This window comes from Strigops habroptila, chromosome 5, assembly GCF_004027225.2.
Source record: "Strigops habroptila isolate Jane chromosome 5, bStrHab1.2.pri, whole genome shotgun sequence".
In the NCBI taxonomy this organism is placed as follows: Eukaryota; Metazoa; Chordata; class Aves; order Psittaciformes; family Psittacidae; genus Strigops; species Strigops habroptila.
This window is the reverse complement of record NC_044281.2, coordinates 35,072,683-35,090,040: the sequence shown is the minus strand read 5'-3', so window position 1 is coordinate 35,090,040 and position 17,358 is coordinate 35,072,683. Positions and strand designations below refer to the sequence as shown.

Sequence of the window (17,358 nt, the reverse complement as noted above, 5' to 3'; positions counted from 1 at the left end):
ATTATATATTTGGAAATATATACACAATACATAGCACGCATATTATTTCATGTGTCTGTGATAATATATTTCCAAAGGATTTGTGAGCATACAGCACTGGAACAAATGTGCACAGCTGAGACAGGGCAAAGAATTCAAATTTTCCTTCACAATCATGAAATTTCCTGCAAAGAGGGTATTTGACCACTCGAGGAAGGAAGTGGAAGGGTGTCTGTAGTCTTCAAAAAGTCCTCCTGCATATTGGGTTTAAAAAAATAAAAATAAAAATCCCGCTAGGAATGAATCAAAACCACATTTCAGTTCTTCTCTATTCACATTCTCTTTTGGAACAACTTTTTTAAGACAAGGCTGACTGCCTTAGTGTTTCAGAATGGTAAGGTCTGTCTGTCTACCTCTTTGCTGAAGGTTGCAGATTTCAAAGATATTTGCAAAGATAGGGCACTGAGAAATCCTCCGTGGGAGGTGTTAGATGCAGCATGTGTACTTTGCTCTCTTTCTAAACGTGCATTGCATGTCTGAGATCTGACAGGTCAAATGTCTAACACACCTTAAGATTGTCAAAGTAATAATAATAAACTTTCTCACTAATCATGAAATAGGTACCTCGGATTAACGATCTAATACCGCGCTAATCTTACTTGATCTGTTAGAAGTGCAAGTTCTATATGCCATGAAGTAAGGCTTGAGAAAAGAGCCTTGTGCAACTCTAATACTCTCATTTTCTGTTTGTTGTGGGCAGACATTGGGTATTTCAGGCCAGGATGCTTTTGGGTTTCATGACTTGTTTGCTCATGAAGAGCAAGCTGATCATGTAGCAGGGCTTGTGTAGCAGTGACATGTGCCCATAAAAAATATTTATAAATATCTTGAAACAGGGATAAATAATATTTTTCTGTCTGTACTCTAAGCACCGCATAATCATATGTGCACTCATCGTTCAGACTTCTCTCACTTTAAACTTAAGGCTTAAAAATAGCGACTGCAGCTGAAAATTGCTTTTCCCGTAAACTTGTACCTCCAGTGATCGGGTGGGCAGGAGCTTTTGGGTTGGTCCCACCCTTTGAGGTTGACAGAAGCAGCTCGGGAACTCCTGGTGAGGGCCAGCTGGCGGCCGTGGCCGTCTTGTGCTCCCCTCCCGCTTTCATTTCCTCCACGGGCGACAGAAATGCACACAACTTTCTGCATCTTTAACTCTTCTCAGAATCATATTTAAGAGCCGCCTGTTCTTTCCCATGTCTCTGGTGTCTGGACCACCCATAAGCGGCCCAGCTGGCTTCTCTGGCAGTGTTGTAAAGAGTGATGGTCTAAACAGCTTGTTACTGACACATCTATGTTTACGTGTATGGTTCCAGCATGAGGGGAAGCAAAAGGCTGCATCCAGCTAGAAGTGGGTCAGATGACTCATACCAATCCTCGCTCACAGCTACACGTGTGGGACAGAAAGAGCTTCATTGGAGTGCTCATGGAGAGGGAGGAGGGATTGGCACGCTCCTTTTGTAAAGTCAGAGGGAGATGTACATCATCTCTCCCAAGCCTCTATTTGTGTCTCCCTTTGAGAAAGAGCTGCTTCCCTGAGGGCTTTGTCTGGTTTTACTCTCAAAATAAGTGGAATAAAATTGTACCTTTCTGTTCTACCTTGATTTTTGTAAGAAATAAAGGCTTTAGTTACTTTTTTGAATCTCTCAACAAGGTTTGATGCAGGAGTGGAGTTCTTCCAGATCTGGCAAGCCTTAGGCAAATCAGCAGCATGGAGGGGGAGGCCATCGGTCAGCAGGCGGGTGGCATAGCTGCCATAAGTAGTGTGGCTCTTCCAGGTAGTAGGAGGTAGTTCATGTGGAACTGCTGAGGGCTGTGGGAAAGCAGATGAGGAGGAAGGGGAAAGAGTTGTGAGGTCCAGTGGAGGTAGGTCAAATCCGTGGGACAACAGGTTTCCTTCCACTGTTGTAGAGGAACTTGCTTTACTCTTCCTACAACTTTTTGCAAATCATGGTCATTTAAATGGTTTGACCACAGTTCTACTGTAGGAGGTAGTGTTAAAATAAATAATTTAAAAGTCAGGCATTCAAAACAGAACAGACAGAACAAAACTTGTTTCTTCTTTGAAGGTGAAGATTGAATTGTTTTCACTGAAGTATCTTAGTAGTTCTCAAAAGCAGTCTTGGGATTACTGAACTGACATTCATTCAGGGTAGAACGCCACAGTCATTGTATGGGAGTGCTTATCCAGGAAAAGAGTAGGCCTTCCTGCATTTCAGGTAGGGGGGGAAACTGAGTTTCATTGAAATGTGTTCTTAACAGAAGTAAACTTTAGCTTGACGTGATAAACACAATAGCTCGTTTGATGAAGTGCTCATGGGTTTGTTTGCTTTTGTTCCTTCCTGTGATACAATATTGCTTTGTTCAGGGCTGCTACTCTATAACTTATTCCTACAAAATATGTTTTTGAAATTACACCTAGTAGAGTACTAATTTGTAGTCTAGTGTTTTGTGCGAACTGCTCCACAGCTTCGAGCAAGCTACAGGTTGAGAGCTGTAGCAGTTCCAGGTGTGTATATGACATTCCTTTTCCAGGCCAAACATCTGGGGAGAAACTCAAGTAATTTTATGCAAACTTGAATTTTTTAGAATTAGAAAAAAGTACAAATCTTGCTGTTTTCTTAGACGTTGGAATAACACTACTGATAAAAATTGCAGTATATGTTTTGATATAGAGATCTTGGTGTGCAGTGCATTTCCTGATCAATCTTAATTTCTTTTTAGCAGTATACTATGTAATTAAATATACTTCAAGTTTTTTTCACTACCATTGTTTGTAAATACTGATCCTCCCCCTTCAATCTAGCAAACATTTCCTGTCTTTTGAATGGAATTAAAATAAACTATTCCTGTTTTTCCCCTGTATCCCCCTCTTCTTGTGTGTGTCTGCCAGCATTACAGGGAGTAGTATTTTAGGGTGTTTTTACTGAGCAAGTGAGTTTGATGCACAGTAATTTCTGTTCATCTCACAAATTATTCTATATTTTATGATTTTAGTTGTGAATTTTAAGAATACAGTTTAAAAATTGTTTCAGCCATAGAGGCTGGGGTTTTTACCCAGTGTGAATGTTTTCTTCCTTTTTGCTATCTTCTTTTCACCTCTCTGTGCCACTTTGGTATACAACAAAAGCAGATTTCAGGATGCATAAGACTTGGTGGCTAACGTATGGTGCTTGACAGGCTGAGGCTTCTCCCCCCACCCCCAAGTGGTGTAGTTCAGTCTTGAGTTGTGTTTTCAGTAGGAATTTTTTGTTTCTGTGTGCTAGTAGATTTATCGATTGAAAAATACTGCGAAATAGATGAGCATAGTGTCAATTTTAAACACTGAATGACTTTCCTAAGTTTACCCCAAGGAGCTTATTGCAGCAACGACTGAAATGTCCCTGTTTCCTGATGAGCAAATGAATCTTTCCTCTTCGCAAGACCATTATTCATCTGTTCTGTAAAAGGCACAGCCGCTGCTTTCTCTGGAGTTGTTGAGAACTGTGGTGTTAATCCAAATATGATATACATGCCAGCTGGTCAGACCTCTTGTTATTTATAGGGAAAATTCCTAAAATGGCTCCAGCAGGTCAGAACAGCACTCTTAACAGAAAAAAAAAAAGAAAAAAAGGCACACAATGATGGCTGCATTGCTTCTGATACTGTCTTGGAGCAGAGACAGCATTTCCACGTTTGCACAGTGATGGGCTCACTGTCATATGCCTAGTCAGACAGTTGGAGAGGCTCTTCACTGTATCCCCAAGGCAGAGAAGTTTATTCTTCCGAAGTAAATTCTGCAAGAAAAGTGTGCTAATTGTTTTTCCAACCTAAATGTGTTGCTTCTGTGCAGTGCTGCCTTAAATCCCATTTAGAAATTAACTTCGAAAAGTTCTGTGCAAAAACAGTGGTACTTGTTTAAACCATGAGAGAAGCATAGTTTATTCTGAACTACTTTCATATTATTGGCATGTGGGCCAGCAGTCTAAGAAACATGTTTTCAAACAAACCCTGGAAAACCACTTGAAAATAAAACATTAATGTAATAGCAATTAAGTGGACCAAACTCCATTGAAGCTGGCTTTCAAGAATGTTTTGAAGATATGTGATGTATTCTTTCCTCTTGACAAAAGAACTGGTTAAGATATTTTTATTGTTGGGAAGGATTTGTGTTCTGCCTGTAATCCTCATGAGTTACAGGGGCAAAAGAGCTGGAAAGTTTTATGTTCCCAGAGTTCCTATTTGGTAAATAGGGTTGAGGATATTTGCAGAAGGGACTGGGTAGGTCTGTGGCTGCTGGTAATCTGAGTTGGTGGTAGTTCAGATTACAGAGCAGAGAGTCATTCACAAGAGTGAGGTACTGTGATGCACATTTCTAAGAGGTGGTGTTGATTCTAGGAGCTGTTGTCAGTCTGCCATGTATTGGATAGTGGTTTACCATTTTCTCCTGCAGATTTGAATTGAGAGACCTTTGCTCTTTAATACAGTAAGCTCTTAGTTATCAGTAGCCTTGTCAAAGAACACTGTTGCTGAGTAATGCACCTGATGAAAGAGTTGATGGAGGTAACTACAATGAGGTAAGAGATGAACTGATACATCGTTTTTTTGTGGTGGCGGTGAATAGCCTTCCAGCTCTGCTAGTTGAAGCTGCTGCAAGTAATTTCTGCTGTCCCTGATGAAAGGAGGACGGGTCTTCTGTAAAATGATCAGTCTTTGAGCAAGAACTAATTTCTTGGCTTGATCTCTGGGGGCACTTGTCTGCCTTTCTAGCCGCACACTAGTACAGACAACTGGTAATCAACAGAATGTACTTTCTTTTTTTTGCTTAAAGACACCTCCATCCATTCAGCATGTCCTTCAGCTGCTGTGGTCTGGGGAGTTGTTAGATACCTTCTGAAAGCTGTTCACAATTCACAGGGTGTCTGAGTCTCAGCTTAAAAGATTTTTCTGCAATCTGCTGAGCTACTACTCTCCTTGTTAGCATCAACTTCACTCTGCTAATTGCTTGCTTCAGGGAAATGTCTGCACTTTGAGGTTTCTTTTTCCCATAGTGGCATTGAGTTGCTTGCTAAGTGACTCAAAGGCTTTTTCCAGTATCACCACATGACTTGGAAGTTACTGACTGAGTGGGGTAGGGCCTCTACTCCTTCCTGTTTCTCTTAGGACTAGATAAAACAAAATGCAAAATTAGGACAAAGTTGCATATTGCTGAGATGGTGGTGATAAATGTAAGGAGCCTGCAGTGAGGAAGGGGAAGGAAATGTGATTCAGTGGAAAACAAAAGAAAAGCAAATGTATGGCTGTGTCATCAAAATGAGGGAGGTGGACATGGAGCAGTGCTATTCACTTGACTTTCATTCATTTGCATGTGGAGAATGTAAGTAGTACAAATGGTCACCACAGTGCTCTTAAGTGGAAACTAACAGCCCACTAGGTTTGTCCGTAGGAGCTGCTTGTTTGGAGAAGTCTTTAGATCAGATGCTAAAAGGTATGTTTGGCACTCCAAGAGATTTTGCTTTTCTCACCCAGATTGTTCCAGCTGCTCGAAGAGAGGGTGACATAACCCATGAGCGTAAGGGTCATATTTTTTCTTTTTCCCCCTTTATCTCTATTTTCAAATGCAAAACTATTGTAGAAGTCAGTAGAGCAGGTTTTAGATTGTTTTGTGACAATGTCTGCCTGGCCCAGGTTTGGTTTTGCTTGTCCATTTGTGGCTGCTTGCTTCCCTGCTGCATGCTCATTCTGTATGCAGCTGTTCTTTCCCTTCTGTCTTTCCATACTAGATCCTCATTTACAGATACAGGAATAGTGAGGTGACTTGTGAAAAGCAAGTTTTCCAGCATGCCAATTTCACCTGAGACATTGCTAGTCTTACAGGAAGGCAAAGGGCTCTGTTTTTGTGTTTGTGAGTTGAAATCAGGGAGAATATTATACTACAAGTCAGGGTTTTTTTCCCCCCATATATTTATGTCCTAACTTTAATATATTTTCCATAGGATAACCTTTAGTATTTTAAATTGAAATAAGTTACAGCCCTGTTCTTAGGACTGTGAGTTATTCTTCCAGAACTGAACTAACTGGTGCAGTGATGCTTCTTCAAGCCCCCACATCATGACTGGGAGAGGCGTATGCAGCCCTGCTCCCCTCATTCTCAAACATGATAATTAAAACTTTAAAATCAGTATCAACTCCTTAACTGTTGAACAGGCGAAATAAGGAAGGAAATAGGAGTGTGTGAGAAGTATTAGGCATAGGGAAGAGTGGGGAACAAAATACAAATTGTTGATAGTTTTTCCCGAGAGATGTTAAGCTTACTGACAGTTGGAAAATGACTAAATTTTTAGTCTTCATCTTTTTTTCCCTGTAGTTATACCTTTCCACTTACAGAAACAGTTGGTGCTGTCATACACTGAAAATAACCCTTAATCTTAAGTATTTGTGGTTCGAAATATCTATAAACATTTGTCCTTGTCAGAACAATGCATTCAGACCCCTTGTTGGGAAGGGATTCATTATCCCTGTTATCTTGCTTGGCCCCTGCGCCTAGGGAGAGCGTCCCTGCCCGTCCCTGCTTTTCCCTGTGTGACGTGCCTCTGCGCACGTGTGAGCAGGGCTGACCTCAGCTCGACTTTGTTTCTGGTTTAGGGGTCAGGGTTGTGCCTTCAAGCTTGACTTAACTGGTTCAGATGTAGCCCAGCAGCTGCCGGGTTTGAATGAGGTAAATTGTGACTGTGCGCTCAGAACAGCAGAAAATAGGTCAAGTGTGGGTTGGGTTTACACAGAAAGCGCTAGCGTCGCCTGGTAAGCCTAAGCCTCTTCTCTCAGCTCAGACAAAGCTGTTTAAGGTAACCTGGGAAGTTACGATCTCCCAAAAAACTTTCTAGCCTTCTGTAACCTCAGTGTTTCTGGCTGGCGTTGCCTTTCATGAGAAGCCTGGAGCGGGAGAGAGGTTGCACAGTTGCAGGGGCACACCGTGGGTCGCGTCACTGTTCGGCCTGGAGCAGTCCCCTCTGGAAGAGCGTTTCTCTGCTGTCTTCTGTGGAGTTGCACAGCCCCGCAGCCTTCGGTGCCTCGCTGACCTCCTGCCCCACCAGCTGCAGTGGTGTGGCAGCTGGGGTAGCCTTTCACTTGTCAGAAAGGAGTAAGGAATATGCTGTTTATCAGTGGTTTGTGCATGTGTATATGTCTATGAAGCAATAGAAGATCTGTATATTTTAGTCTTGGCTAAATCTGGTGATTTGCCTGTAGGGTTTTGGTGTGGTCTGTGTGGCATTGGCAGTACCTGCACGTTAATACTTTTGGGGGTGTCAGTTGCTGACAATTTTTCTGTGTTTTAGTTAGATTCTTATCTTTTGCCACTGGAAAAAAGTGTTGTAGCATGGTAGAGATACACTACCAATTAGTAGTTCATGTTCTTGTTAAGATCTTTGGTATTCTGCCTATCCAGATCTTATGTCAGTGTTCTGTTTCATGCGTTGTTTTGGTTTTTTTTCCCTTGCTCATTCTGATGTCAGGCAGGCCGATATTAAGATTGAAGGTTTGTTGAAAAGGTGTAATCAGTGAAAGAGATGACAGATCAGTGATACAATCAGATATGTCAGGTAACACAATCAGTGAAAGAGAAAAGAAGAAGAAAAAAGAAATGGTTAGTTATCGAGGAATGAAAATAAGGAGAAAATTATACTGACCTTTTAAATGAGGGGTAAAAATAATAATTTACGTGTTTGAGGCTGGGTGCAGGTAAGGTACTTAATTTTTCTTCTTTTACGGGAGCAAGTAGTCTTGTAAATGATGGCATTAGAAGTCTAGTATAAATTCTGAGCAGTCTACATTTCAAAACCAATACTTTCTGCTGCCACTGTTCTCTGAAGACTGTTGTGACAATCAGTTGGCATGTGTTGACTTACCTTGTGCCTTGTTTTTCAGAGTGGAATTTGAAATTTAATTTCCATGCAGCTGAAGTTCCATGCAGTTGTAAAAATTATTTGGTAAAATAATTTCCAAAAAAATTACTGGAAAAAGAACAGGAAAAGGGGACTCTCTTAGTTTTTTACAGAAACTGGTTTCAAAATACTCATGAAACAAGAAAAAAACTGAAGGTTCAAGCTTTTGATACATTGATCTCTGAATTTTTCATTTGCACTGTTTGAATTTAAATGTGGTCCCTCTACCATTAAAGTACTAATAAAATGCTTATTTCTCTGTGCAGCACATGCTATGTAAATACTGTAAACAAGACTCTCAAGTCAGTTATGTACTAGTTTTCATTTAATTTGTGTCCTAAATTATCAGAAAACCTCTAAGCAGCCAGAGGAAGCTATAGTTAATTAAGCCACAGATGGTGAGGACTAATGTGGTGTTGACCTTTGTGAGGACTGCAAAATCTGCTTAGTCTTTCCCTGTAAAACACTAGCTGAAATGAGTTCCTACTGATATTAAAAAGATGTCCTTGATGCATTGAAGCCAAATGCAGAGACACCATGGCCAAGGCAGGCACTTTCCCAAGTAAATGCTTGCAGGTTCCTAATGTATGGTGTGTCGTATGTGGAAGCTTGGTCTTCAGGCTCTGATTTAAGCCTTGTTAGTGCCAAAAGCCACTCTTTTTCCAGGGCTGGTTTTCCTGGAATGCATGTTGTCGATTCTCTTCTCCTTCACTGAAAATGGAGAGTCGACAGCTGACTGGAGTTTCTACACCCTCCTATAAGCATGTAGAATGCATCTCCAGCATGCAGGCTGGGTGATGGGGTGTAGGGGCGGCTACCTGAATCCACTTCTTAGTTGTAGTTCTGTGCTCCAGGGTTTCATCTCTTGATTTAATGAACTCGCTGCCTCTCAAGTTTGTGAAGAATGACTTGGAGAAGTATTTTTAAATGCTGAGGAAACAACTTCTTTCATTAGTTCAAGTGTTGTTAGGAAGGTAGAGAGCTGTGGAAATCTGCAGGCATTCCCTCCGCAGGCATTCCCTCCACAGGCATGCCCAGCTGCCAAAAATGGAAAAGGAGCTTGTGGTCATTTCAGCCTTTCAGAAGGCTCTTTGTATGGTCTTTGAGCAACATGCAGGTTTGGCTCATCCAAGGATGCCTCTTAGTATCTTGGACAGTATTTTGTTTGTGGATGGGGCTTGACTAGGAGAATTCTGTATGTATTTGGATTTTGACTTGTTTTTCTGTGGGTACTGTCTTTAAAATTCCAGGGAATTTCAAAGTATTATAAGTGATCTGTACTTGTTCACCTGTGGCTTTGAATGATAAATTATGTTTGTCCTAAGAAGCTCTCTGAAAACACTTCTGAACAAAGATTTCCACTTTCTTGTTAGAGAAGCTTGGTATCTTAACCTAATGGTATGGTCTGCACTTTCTGACCTGCTCTGTCATTTTGCATCAGAAGAAGGAACAGGTATAAAAACACCGGATCACTTAATTATTTGGAAAAAAATTCATTCTTTATCCTTTTTAGGAATTCCTAGGTGTTGAGTAAGTCCCCAGCAGGTGGAATTACCACCTAGAGAGACATGCAGCTGACTCAAGTATTGTTTTGGTAATTAAACAGAAAATCTACTCCAATTCCTCTTTTGGTCTGTAAAGAAGGAAGAGTAAAGCAGAGATCTAAAAAACTTGACATTGATTGGTAAGCTTTTGATAGTCACATTATTTCATGTGATTGTCTTCCAGAAGGACAGGAAGGATTATCTTGACCATATCTTTCTAGCCCATATTCCTTTTGTCTTTTTCCCACTGTTGCATATAGTCATTGGTGGAGCAAGGGGCACTGCCATATGAAGTATGTAAAGAGCTTCCTACAGTAGATTCAAAGAAGAAGATTGCAGTCCCATTTATTTGCATTCTGATTTGCATTTCATAAGGATTTCAAACCAGCATTAACATCCTCCTGGAAGAGGTATTCCAGGACTTGCAGAAAAGCTAGTCTAGGAGAGGGTACCATACTCTACTTTTGTGAGTAAAACTACTTTCAAATGAGGAAAAGACTAGAGGAAAATCCTCCAGGGCATTTAATTCTTCTGTGTTAGTCTGCCAATCTTGCTACTTTGATCAAGAAGGAGAAAGCCTAATTGCCAGGGTTCAAATCGGTGGACAGAGTTGTTTCTTGAGCAATATAAACACAGGGTAAGGGAAAGGCCTGGGCATTGCAGAGTCATCTGTTTGTCTTCAGTGCTAAGACAGGGGAGAGACCACGAGTCATCACCCTTGCTTGTTACCTCATCTCCCTGGTTTTGCCAGAGTTTGTGGTGTGTGCTAAACCAGTATGCTTAAGGCCATTACCTTTATAGTTTAACACATTATGCAGTTATTTCCTGGATTTTAGATGTTCAAATTTAAGATAAATAGTGGAAAAGGGGCAGTCATGGCACACACATTTTTTCATAGATATATGTAATGTGTACACAAAAGAACGGAGTTTCTGAGAGTTCAGGAACCTGTGGGTGTTTTTGGTATCTTGATACTGAGCTTCAGATGTCAGTTACATTTTGCTTTGCTGTACTGGTTTCTATTGAGCCATGTATTGCATGTTCATGTCTAGAAGCAGAATACTTTTTTGTTTTTTTTTACAATGATTGATAGTAAATGTTGTATTTCATGTGTTTATTTAGAAAACCATAATATCTTTGAATCCTCTACATAATCGCAGTCATACCTGCATCCACTTTGTGTGTTGGATCTTTGACTTCACTTGTGCCTTTTGTAGCTCATCTCTGAGTAACATAAAGAGTGATAGGTCTCACTCTGTGGTACCTAATCGATATGTATAGTCTTAAAATTAAAATACAAATTTTCTTACATGGGACTGAAGAAATTACTCGAAATGTACAAGATCTGCATGTTAACTGCATTTTTAAGTCAGCCAGACTACCAGTGTTGCAGGGCTTCAGTCTATTGCTTAGCTCTAATGCTTGTGAATCTGAGAGGGGAAATTTTTGGTACAGAAATCTCATACAGCTGCTGTGAAAGAGGGTGCAAAAGAAGGACAGACGAATGAACATTACACAGCTCCAGTTCCTGGGTCTGTTGGGTTCCCTTGGCAAATCATTCTCTCTCCACTGGTGATGTTGGTTCTGTATGTAGGATCAATGCAAAAATAGATTTGCACAGGAAAATAGAAGAGCTAATACGCTTTTTAGATTGCCTCATTGCTAGTCTGCCATCTTGGAATAAATTGTAGTGTTGACCCTCATGTGCCTCTGATAATGCTAGCAACATACTTACATGGTTGTTGTTTGTAACCTGGTGGTAGAGGTCTTGTTGATCTTTCCTGTTACTTCTACTTTGTTGTACTTTACATGTATTAAAAAGAAAATGTTGACCATTCCTTTTGATTCCAAGGCCATATCATTTTCAAAAGTATAAGGTAAGAGAGCAATTTTCTCTAATAACCGAAGCATTGATGCATTCTCCATAATGGAGCACAGCAAATATTCAAGTGTCAGGAAGTGAATTTTGAATTTGAAATAGATGTCCTGTGATCAGTGGGTTAGCAGGAATAATCTCGTCCAGAGGAGTAGAGAAATTGCTCATGTCATTTGAGAGCCTGCCAGCAATGCACCATTCCCTGTGTTGCTTGTGTCTTTGTATTCTGTGGCTGGAGCTCTTCATAATAATTGTGAAACATCAAGGAACTTGGTGGAGATCAAGGAAAGAAATTGCTTGATCTCAGCTGCAGTACTGATAAAACATTTTACATTTTGTATGAGGAGAACTGCTCTGATTATTTTAGCTGTCTGAAGTTCTCTTGGTACAAATGAATGTTCCTGCAGATCATGGATTTCCAAGGCCGTCTTCTGCACAAGTTGTTGCCAGGCTGTGGTGCAGCTTTATTTCTCTGTTACAGCCTCAAAAGCAGCAATAGCAAGTTTGCTCTGAAATAGAGAAATAGGTATTATAAGAGTCTAGAGCTGAATGATGATTTAAGCCATGCTTTCAAGGATACGAACCGGATTTTGTGCCTAGTTTTTCCTCGTTAGAAGGACAGTGCCACCAAATATGTCTTAATTTCCCAGATGATGTCCTACTTGAATAGTGAAAAAGAATCTTTTCCGGGAGAACTGGGAAAAAAAAAGTGTGTGTCTCATTTGAAATTGCCTAATTAATAAAGGCCTACATTTTTGAAGATCAATAATGGTGTTTCAGAATATTTGTTTCTTTTAAAATACAGCTCTCTCTTACGTGTTATCTTTGTGGGGTTTATATCTATGTTTATGCACAATATGTCCGTACTAAGTTTTACAGATATGAAAAACAGGATTTTGTTTGGGTTTTTGGTTTTGTTCGTTTGGGTTTTTGGTTTTGTTTTTAAGATTAATCATTATTTAAACAATTCTTTCTGCATATCTGTAAACATCGAAGTCTTTAGAAGACAATTTTAGCTTCTAGTAAGACAGTATTTATGAAAATGTGATCCTATTAATAGCTTACAAGTCTGGCCACATGCGGGATCTAACATACCATGTTCCCATGAAATAACTTCTAGCACTATGTTACACTTCAAAGTTTTTTCTAAAAATAACACAGGGATTTGTAGGCAATCAGTAAAATTAGCACCAAACTACTTAATATTGTACTCTAAAATACATCTAGGAAAATAAACAGAAATGTTACAAGTAAACATAACATATGGTTCTTTTTTTAATCTCTACTTTAGGACGACGTAGACAGTCTAAACCCAGTTCTCAGGGATAACCCGCAGTTACATGAGGAGGTAAAAGCCTGGGTAAAGGAACAAAAGGTTCAGGAGATTTTTATGCAAGGTAATTATGTGGGAAATTGTCTTATTTTTATACTGTGTTAGTTAGTTTAAGGCCATTAGTTCTGTGGGATTCATCCCATAGCATTTGTGATATAATGGAGAATATATTTCTTACTTGGAAGTTATTTTTTTGAAGTATTTGTTAATACAAGAAAACAAGATTATGTAAGAAGCTGTGCGTGACTTCTTCACTGTTCTTAACTTGTTTGATGTTTCAGTGATTACAGCAAAAGCTGAATATCATTAGTCTGAAAGTAGGTATTTTATAAAGTTTGTTGTGAAAATGTATGAATGGCAACCACACGCCTTTTAGCATGTTTAAAACTGCTCTGCTCTCTGTTAGCATTACTATCATGTGAGATAACTTCTCAGATACCTGTCTGTGCTTGTTCTGTCACAGATGAAGAATACTTGCAGATCCCCACCCCACACCCTCACCCCCTGATTGAAAAATGCCTTTCAAATCAGTTGCAATTTTGTAACTTGATTCTAATGCTGGAGGGTGGCAGCAAATGCAGACTTCATTTTTACACTGTAGATACAAGTTACATGAAAAGTAGTGTGAATCAGAATAAATTATTTTGGCTCAACCTTGCTGATACTAGAAATACTGTATGCATTTACAGTATATTCATTAACTTCCTGCAGAACTGACAGGCAGCTCTGCAGAGGCATTCCTAGCAAAGGGAGGCAGAAACTATCCTCTGTGGGTCTGGGTTAAAATCCCCAGGCAAACAATGACGCAATTTTAGGACAAAAATGCTTAAGCAGGCATTCCGTAAATTAAGATTGGGAGAGGAGCAGTAAATAATGTGGTATTCTAAGGATGGTGCTGAGGTTTGCTTGCTGTCTGGTTTCTTTGATGAAACTAAGATTAGAAGACCAAAGGAATATGGTAAGTATAATACTGAAGTTACAGTAAAAAAACTTGTCTTCTGTGGAGTTTCTAATTTGACTAGATGTGATTATTCTTAAGGGCCACAGAGAAAGGAAGCTGAAAAAAAGCAATGTGTGGAATTGTGTAAGTTGGTGTGTTGGTGTTAGTAATTTTATATTTTATCTTAATATCCTCAGATACAACATGAGTTAATAGTCTGTTGATGAAATTCACATCAACAGGACTGAGAGGTGGTGTGAAATCAGATTAGGGCTGTATGAAAAGGAAACTGAAATTCAGCTTGCTTATTGTATTTCATTATAGTAACAATAATAAGACAATTATAAAAGCCTCTGTGTATGCTGGTTGCAGAATCAATACTTGAGCAAAGCCCCAGAGTCATTTAAGTGAAACTGCCAGCCCATCATCCACACAACTCATTCACATCCTGTCATTCCAGGAACTGTATTTTTGTCTTTATATAGATGGTTCTAGATCATTTCTCAATCAGATGTTTGGATGCTGAAAAGTGCACAAATTAGGAGTATTTTAGATGACAAAATGAATCTAATCCAAACATCCTTTGCAGACCAGCTGTCTTGTCTAAGAAGAAGCTGTAGGTCAAATCCATTTGCTCACCTGTGTGACACATCGTGGTCTGAGGAGAGTGCTTCCTCGGGCAGTGATGCATCTTTCACCACAAGGGCCTTTTCAGTGCCACCACCTCAGCCCCACAGGATTGTGGTCAGCCAGCAGAGGCTGCTGTCATGTTTTCCTGGGGCATAATCTGCCCTTCAGCACGGAGACTTTGTGTATGGCACAAACCCTTCAGTGGCTTACAGCCAGCCTTCTAGCAGTGCGAGCTGCCGTAATCTAGTGATGTTATCCTTCTCCCTTCCCTTCTCTGGTTTTCTTCACCTTCTCCGTTATTACCATTTTCCTGTTCCCTGCAAATAAAGCAACATTTTGAGTTGTACCATGTCTAGACGCATCTATTAAGGTTGTTGCTATATTCTCTTACTTCATCCTTTACAGCATTTTTAGGATCCAGCCTTTTCCTTTTTGTCTGTGATTGCTGCAGCCTTCATCTCATATCTTATTATTTTCTACTATGTGCAAGAAGTTAAAAAGCAGTTTATCAAAAGAAAGAGGAGGGTTGGATACAAGCATTAACACTGAGTTCCAAATGTTTGAAAAGAATTTGAGGAGGGGGAATTTCAGTCAGAACTCATCCAATTTACAAGAATGAGACTAAAGAAAAAACTTGGCCCTTGTGACCTTTTCTTCAGGCGGCAGTCACAGCAGCATGTTTGCAGTAGAGATTGTAGGTTTGGCAGGGAAGTAGTTTATTCCTTGTTTTAAAAAAAAAAACCAAACGCCTCCGAAACTTGGGCAAGTTGAAAGCTTTTGGGACAAATAAAACCAGTTCAAGGAACATAGTGAAGTGTCTTTGATTTTTAACAATTAAAATCTTTGACTTTTTTTCTTCCTGTTAGATTTATTATCACTACGATCTCTGAGGCTGTGTGTGTAATAATCCTCTTGAAACATTGAGTGTGCTTTAGCCCTGAAGATATTTCCTGATAGTACTGCACAGGCTGTTTCAACAATGTGTAGCTGAGTGTGATTCAGCCAGGGACTGGAGACAAAGCCAGGCTTTTCCTGTAATGGCTGCTTGTGGCTGGGCTGGGCTGGGCTGGGCTGGACCTGAGCTGTCCTGTGTCGTATGACCGCAGTTTAATCTTTCCCCTTCTTTCTGACACCCCAGCAGCATGTAAGAAAAAAAAAACCACTGTTTTTAAAGGTAGATAAAGTCTCTTATGAAAATAGGTAGGATAACATCTGGGATGAAGGGCAGACACAGATTAGAACAAGGAGTAAGAGGAAAGAAATTGGCACTGGGTCAGTGCAGAAGAGTAAGAGAAGCTGGAAGCTCATGGAGAAGGAAGGATGGAACTTGTAAGCTGAGAAGACTGGGAAAGGACTTGGAAGCCAGCGGCCTGCAATTGTAAATGCTAAAATGAGACAAGAAGCTGGGGAGAGACTGGTTCTGGTTATGCAAGAGACTGAAAATCATTGTGTAGTTAACAGTAGGGTGCAAGAGAGGAGGAGCTGGGATAGGAAAGTAGGAATGGGAAATTTGCACAAAGAGACATAGGTAGAATTTAGTGAGGCTGTCTGAATAAGGTAGAGCTTTGGGACAGCCATAAAAAGTTCGAGACATGGAGAACGCGGTTGGGTCAAGCAGCCAGAAGTGTGGGAGCTGAGCTGGAGGTGTTTGGAGGGCGGAGGGGGATATGCAGTAAGGGTTGGAGAGAAGCCATCAGGAAATGTGTCCCCACGGGAGCCCCGTCTGGTCCAAGATGAGGAATGTGAGACATAAGCTTGTAGATTCTTCCTCTTTTTCTGCCTGTACGTATTGGTGATTGGCAGTGCCTGTGCTGGCACGTTTCTGACCCTTGTCTGTGCAGCTGGAAACATGCTCTGGGGATGAGTTAATGCCAGTAGCTCACACAGTTCAGCAGGTCTCAAGGTTTCAGTTCTGTAGTGAATGATGTGGATGTGGGTAGAAGAAGAGTGCCACTGCATGTTGTTTCTGTGCCCAGCTGTTCCAAAACCTAGATAATCACATGCAAAAGGTATTTCAAAAGGCCATACTAAGGTTCCAGAATTAAACCCTAAGACCACTTGGAAACAGCTGAATTATTACCACTTTTACACTTGTCTTGATCTCTCAAATATTGACATTAATAACAGGCGTTATGATCACACTCTTTCTCATGCAGGCAGTGTAATGGACCCAGTCATGTGAATATGAATATTTTACTAGAGGAAGCTGTCACCTGTGAGGTCCCTGGCTTGTTTGCTGCAGGTGTTTGAGCTTGCTCTATGTACTGGGCAGAGGGGTTGGGAAAAATGGTCTTTAGGAAAGACAGGGGAATTCTGTCCATGTCTATGCAGTTGAGCAGCTAAGCCCTCTTAAATCATTTAGGTTAGGCTTTTTGTAGGTTGTCACTGATTGGTTTTGCTTCCGTTCCTGCGTGCCTGACCTGGGGTTTGATTGCATAAGTAGTGAAACCCACACGGTTGGAACTGATCTTGGTGGCATTGTTGCTTGGTCATACCACATGCTACACAAACACTTAAGTGTGATGAAACATAGGGCTCTGGTGATCAAGTGAGACACTGAACATGAATAAAATTGTTGGATCTCAATTTCTGGGTCTTGAAACGAGCTATCACATAACTTCTTTATTATACAGTATGTACTTATCTCCCCACCTTCATGGACTTTTAGAGGTGAATGAAACTGATCTTTGCAAAGGGACATTGTGGGGGGTTTCTTCGGAGTTGATGTATGTGAAAACAGGAGCTGAAGTCTTCATAGTGTGTGTGGTTTTGAGTGTTCTGTGTGGCCATAGCAGGGATGGGATCACTCCACTGCCTTTCTGACTGCTGTAATGGAGAGAAACTCTGTGGTCACTTATGGGAAAGACTTGGCAGATGCAGAGCCTAACCACCAAGATATAAATCTTTTCGCCAGCAAAGCATCTGGGCATGTGACTAGCCTGTTAAATAGCCTCTGTATAACCTGCTACTGCCACTTTCTAGCCTTTCAGATTACTTTTCTATGGTTGCTGTTTGTAGGTAGGAATTTTCCCATCATTTGTCATCATGGTTGCAGAAAGATTTAGCTAGATAAGAAA

General features: G+C 40.5%; 1 protein-coding gene across 6 annotated transcripts in view; it reads left to right on the top strand.

The window, feature by feature from the left end:
- Positions 1-17,358, top strand: part of JMJD1C (jumonji domain containing 1C) — a 165,490-nt gene that overhangs the window by 113,025 nt on the left and 35,107 nt on the right. For 2 of the 6 annotated variants that reach the window (XM_030488742.1, XM_030488741.1), the window contains exons 1-2: positions 12,021-12,083; positions 12,668-12,775. The exons of 2 other annotated variants lie outside the window; for them this stretch is intronic. In XM_030488742.1, the coding sequence (XP_030344602.1) occupies positions 12,029-12,083; positions 12,668-12,775 (163 nt within the window). In that variant the 5' untranslated portion in view covers positions 12,021-12,028. Of the gene's footprint in view, positions 1-12,020; positions 12,084-12,667; positions 12,776-17,358 lie in introns of those variants that run through there. 2 more of the 6 variants (XM_030488743.1, XM_030488744.1) reach the window with 1 other exon arrangement.